This window comes from Salmo salar, chromosome ssa01, assembly GCF_905237065.1.
Source record: "Salmo salar chromosome ssa01, Ssal_v3.1, whole genome shotgun sequence".
NCBI lineage: Eukaryota > Metazoa > Chordata > Actinopteri > Salmoniformes > Salmonidae > Salmo > Salmo salar.
In genome coordinates this window covers 125,159,538-125,165,461 of record NC_059442.1, presented here as the reverse complement: position 1 = coordinate 125,165,461, position 5,924 = coordinate 125,159,538, and the positions used below count along the sequence as shown (strand labels likewise).

At 41.8% G+C, this 5,924-nt stretch overlaps 1 protein-coding gene across 1 annotated transcript; it reads right to left on the bottom strand.

Moving 5' to 3' along the window:
- Positions 1-1,675: 1,675 nt before the first annotated feature.
- nrarpa (NOTCH regulated ankyrin repeat protein a) lies at positions 1,676-5,612 on the bottom strand. The gene has a single exon (XM_014125565.2). The coding sequence runs from the start codon at positions 5,160-5,162 to the stop codon at positions 4,824-4,826; it is 339 nt and encodes a 112-aa protein (XP_013981040.1). The 5' UTR covers positions 5,163-5,612; the 3' UTR covers positions 1,676-4,823.
- Positions 5,613-5,924: the final 312 nt, after the last annotated feature.

Genomic DNA, 5,924 nt, shown 5'->3' with positions numbered 1-5,924 from the left:
TTTGCTGTGTGTTCGAAAGTAGACGCCTGAGGAACAGTTCTTAGAGAGCGCAAGATCACAACAAAAGTGGACATTAGGGATTTGCATGCATGGGTTTGGCTGTAGATAATGCATTCCTCTGGAGGTGCTGGCTGTATGAAGAATTTAGTTCAGTTCTCCATGTTCGTTCACCTCTGCTGAAGTATGAGAGAACCTGCCAACAGTGCTGCTAACACATTCACCACCCACCCAAAGCAAACACAAAACACGAATTGAGATCTCTGGCAGATAGGTTTGAGTGTGTGTACTTTCACACCCAGCTTCTTTCAGGCAAGACGAACACACACACCCCACTGAAACACACACACACCGACACACAAAGTCCTTTTCTCTCTCTCCCTAGCTTCAGTCTCAGCTCTCCCGCTCGCTATCTCTCTCTCTCTCTCTCTCTCTCTCTCTCCTTTTATTGGGTGGACTCGGCTAAAATCATTTCCAAATTCCTGCTCTGATGTGCGACAGGCAGGGCAGGCACATGAAGAATCTATTAGCGGGCCTCTGCTGTGCTGTATAGCTGCTCTGCTCTGGGACAGTGGCCAACTCAGCCGGCGGACAATAGAAATTCAACTCAACAAAAACATCCTGCAGAAGTGAGAGCGAGCGAAGGAGACGAATAGAAGGAGGGGGGGGAGAGAGCAACACAGATAGAGAGTGCACGGGAGAGAGGGAGAAGGGGGAGCAAGCAGGAGAGAAAGAGCGAGAGGGAGGGAGAGACAGCGGGGAAGGCAGAATAGAAGGACAAGCAGCCACTACGTGGTCTCAAGCCAACAGCAGGGGTGAGTTTGGTCCTTTAACACAAAGCATTAGTAGTCCGGGTTTATTTCACATGTATCAAGAGCTACACACCCTGTACGTAGACAGAGTACCAGATCATTTAAAAGCAATAGGCAGATATGAGTCTATAGGCATCAGACCAATTCTAAGAGCAACCGTTGCTTATTACACCTCTGTAATTATGCATTGTACTAGTAAAAAACTCAAGGAAACGTGTAAGTATTTGTTTACAGAGGACATGCATGACTGTGTTGTTACCCTCTAATGTTGTATGAGCATAGCAGACATTTTCTGAGACTTCAGAAATTGTATGCATTTCAACTTTGTATAAACAAGCACCTCAGTAAGCCCATAAAACAGGTTTGTGTATGTATATGCAAAGTATGGGTAATGGAGTAAAGCTACAGAGGAAAGGAGACACACAGAAAGGGAGGGAGAGAGAGCGAGGGAGAAAGAGAGAGAAACAGACAGAGTGCACAGGGGTTTAACAGAAAGCAGAAGATGGATGGTGTTGCAGAGCCACTGAGCTGAGCTAGGGACCTGCCCCAGTCTACGCACACACAGAGAGGGTAACATAAAACTTGCACAAACACACACACTGGGGAGGGAACCCTGCCTTCTCTTAAACCAGAACTACCCACAATCCTGTGCATAGCTCTTTTATCCAGAATGTGAAAAGAAGGAGGCCGACTGAATGACAAAAGGAGAGAATGGGGATCCGGGCGAGGCTGGGTCTGAGAGGGAGCGGGGGGAGAGAAAGGGGGTCTGTGCCCCTCGCCATTCTTCTCTACGGGAAACGGGGTGGGATGGCCCTCCTGGGCTGGGGGTGGAGTAGGGAAAAATAAACATATGCATAGACACAACAGAGAGTTTAATGATTTCTTTACTGGCTTGTACACAAACGTACAAAAATATTACAGCACTCATTTCCTCACCACACATCATCATGATCACAGTGTTACAAATGTTCAAAAAGAAAATACAAACAAATAGAAAAAAAATGTAATCACACCCAAAATCAAACACGATGGAGCAACTGCATCACTCAAAAACTCACGACATTTGTTTTTGTGTCGCTAGAGAAAAAAAGCTAAACAAAAACAGAACTTGGCCCCCCCCCTGAAAAAATATGTCAGCACTTTATCTCATTCATTTACACCTATCCAGGCGTCCACTCTTGGGCCATAAATGTTATGACACTGTTGAGTAGAACAACTACACACCGTGCAATTTTTTTTATGTAACAATGATCTTACCATCAAATGTATTTTACCACTTTCATAACAACAGGAGGAGGACAGCACTTCAAAAAAGAAAGTGCACCAAGATATTTTTTCAGTATATATATATATATATATATATATATATATATATATATATATATATATATATATATATATATATACATATATATATATACACACACACACACAGATATATATATACAGATATATATATACCCGATCACAGAGATACAAACAACCTTTGCAAAAACAATGTTTCACAAAGTTAACAAACAAAAGACATTACAGCCTGGAGCCTTTTTTATACAATAGTATTTTGTTGTGTTCCTTTTTTTCTATTCAGAAAAAAAATTAAATGTTGACTTGATAAAAAGCCAAATCAACAACAGTCATCAGTGCAATATTAAACAAATATATGTATATATATATATAAAAAAAGATCAAGTTTAAGACCAGCGATGCATATTTTTTATTCTGCTAATACCAATCTATCCCTTGATGTTTCTTTCTATTGCTTTAGTTTGATTTTCCAGGTATATGGAAGGACAGTCCTTAATCCCTGATATCCCTCTACTCATGGTAGGCAGAGCAGACCAAGGTCGCAACACAATGCCACACACAGGAGGAGAGGACCAGGCCTCACACACACAGGCCTGGGCAGGGGGACAGCTCAGCTCGCTCAGGACACAACAGTCAGATGTATGCAACACACACACACAGACTCACACACATGAATACGTGCACATGCGTACGTACATGCGCACATGTACACTCTCGCTCACACACACGGCTTCTCATTAAATGACTGTGATGCTATCAGGTTTTTATATCTTTCACTCACTGTTGGCCATTGAGTAAAATAAAAAAATAAACACAAATTAAAAAGTAACATACAAGCAGCATAGAAACAAATATTAGGGTGACATGACTTTCAAAATGCAGCAGGCAGTTTTTTAAACCAATTGTTTTTGATATCCTGCAATAGTCATGTTGATTAATAATAGGTGTATACTCCTGCTCAGTAGTAACTATTACCCGGACAAGCACCAGGGGGGTGTGGGGGGGGGGGGGGGGGGTAAAAGGCTCTGCATTTTGTGCAATAAAACTCCCTGTATTTATAAGTTATGCAATAAAATTCAATTTTTGTGACTAAATAGAAACTTCCAAACAGAATGACGATATAATCCGTTCACCGATGTAAAAAAAAAATGTGTGTTTGCAACCATACCTTTACAGAAAGGCAAACCCCTTTACTTGTCACATTACAATTTGGTAGTAGTGTGGGAAATACATTGTCCCCGTTGAAGATGAGAAAGAAACTGTAAATAGAAATGATTGCTTTGCAGAACAAATACCATAGTTGTCCCCTAGCCTAAATCTGTGGTTTGAATAACATTGCCATGGGGCCTACTGCCAATGTATCTGTTACTTGAATGTCTGTGTGAGTATGCTCATTATGTTGGCCTAGACAAGGTTGGGGATAGGCTACAGGAATCTTTGTGTGACTTCCTATATTGGAGTGTTGTGGAGTGAGCAAGAGTCCAATGATTTTGAATACTTTACAGTCGAGGTAGCTGGTAAAGAAAACCAAACATGAAATTCATAAGAGACAAAGAATAGTCTCTCCAGCGCAGACAAATTTAGGCTAATTGGGACATGATGGGATCTCCACACGGGACAGTTTATACTACGACACGAGTCCGAAGCAGCTTTATAAGTCACCCTAAATATTTTTAAAAAACTTAATAGATTTGATTTGAGAGAGAGAGAAAAAGAACCACAACATATTCAAAATGCATCTTCTCAATGTACCTTCATAAATAGAACCCAGCCTGTATTCACAGTGATGACCAGGGTGTTGTTCGTTAAAATACTGAAAGGAGATAAAGTGAATTCCAAATGCGACTTTCCTGACGTTTTGATACAAAGCGAAAGCAGCGGTTTAATAGTACATTAACCATTGACACTGGTCGCACTGGCCTGAAAATACGTTGATGCCAGCCAAGCAGCCTGTTTGATGAAGGCAGAGCGCATTTAGCTACTTTTTTTTATATATATATAAAGAAACAAAGTAAAGCTATTGTGTACAGTACTTAACAACATTAGGTACATTGCTGTTACAATGAATACACATCTGGAAAAGCAAATTGGATATATCATAATGCCGCACTTTGAAATAGATCAAATCCTTTAATTTAAAAAAGAAATCTAAAAGCCAAATAGATGATGGCATGTATTCCCCGTGCTCACCTCTTCTTCCCTTTCATATAGGCTATTCCAGCATGCAGCTACAGCATCAAGTGCCATATTTTAGTATATCAAATCATTTAAAAGGGTCCTACAAGTGAACAGCGTAGCTACAAGTCGACACCTCAAAACAAAGCCCAATAAAGAAGCGTTTCAATGAAACAGCGGCAAGAAAGATGGAACGTCTATCGCCGCGTAAAACTAGGCTGCTATCTGGCCTCGGGACCCAAACACCGGCTTAGTTATTTTTATATGTCCCAATCTATTATACACATTCAAGAAAAAAAAGCTTTAGTACCAACCCACCAAAATGGCGTTTATTTTTTTCAAGATTCATGCTGAAGCAGATACAAGAACCATGTGGTGTTTGACTCACGAGTCAGAGAGACCCTGTTTGGTTTTGATGAAATGTCATTTACTGTGTGTTTTTAGGCTATAATTTGGGACAACTATGTACAGATCGAAACGCAAGTTTACAAAAGCCTGGCTTTCCGTGTGTTTACCTGACAGCAGTGTAGCAGATCACCGTGCGCCAGAAGAGTACTTTGCCTTAGTGATGAGGTATAGGACTATGTCTTGGTGTCCTCCAAAAGCGGCAATGTGTAAGGCACTCCACCCTTCCCTGTTCGCCAATCGAATATCGGCTCCGAATTTCACCAGCAGTTTTACAAGTTCGAGATTCCCGTCGATGACTGACTGATGCAACGCCGTCTGTCCTTCGGGCCCGAAGGAGTTGACATTGAATTCGCAGTTTGTCATGTTCTGGAGCAACGAGTGAAGTTCCTTTGTGTTGCCTTGCTTCACCGCCTCTTGGAATACTCTCTGAGGCGCTGAGCAAGTTGACACATCCCCCTGACTCATGGTGAAACCGGGATAGGTATATCTCCTGTGTCGTTCTATGTGATAATCACTGTATGAGTCTCTGGTGTGGGAATAGTGCCCAAATACTGGATTACTACCAGTTATAAGGCTCTTTTTTTATCGTATGCTATAGATAAGATAATACGAACACAATATATCCCAAACAGGACATAGACAAAATAACACACTTGGTGTGCAAAAGGTTGTCAATGGTTGCGAAATCCAAAATCCCGTCGCAATGTGTAGCCTAGTCTCCTCTTGTCTTCGTTTCCGTCCGTTGTAATAGCAGCACCAGGTAGTATAGGCTTATTGCAGAGATGGAGCAGAGCGACAGTTGAAACTTTTCTTCTGTTGGGATACTGGAAGAACAGCCACGGTATCAGTATCTCCAAACGCGGTGAATGTACCCTGCAGGATCCTGGAGTCGCGGCAGTTCGTATGGCAAGGGTAGCTGTGTGAGACAGGTACGATCCACATAAGTACACTGAACAAGGCTATACTCCCCAGCGTTAACATTCCAACATCGACATCAAAAACACGTTTTATGCACACTTTACACAAGGTTCAGATACAAAATCCAATAATTTATGTTGTAGATTAAATATAATATATTTTGGTACTTGCCAGTGAGAATTGGACGGATCCTGGCGGCGACGTAGTATGAAATTCCCCCGCGTGCCCCGTGTTGTGTGTACTTCGTGCAGTCCCAGTGAGTCTCTGCTCTACCGTGCGCACGATGGGGATATTTTACGCGTCGTTTAT

Coding starts and splice junctions, on each gene's coding strand:
- nrarpa (XM_014125565.2), bottom strand. CDS start 5,162: ATGAGTCAGGGGGATGTGTCAACTTGCTCAGCGCCTCAGAGAGTATTC.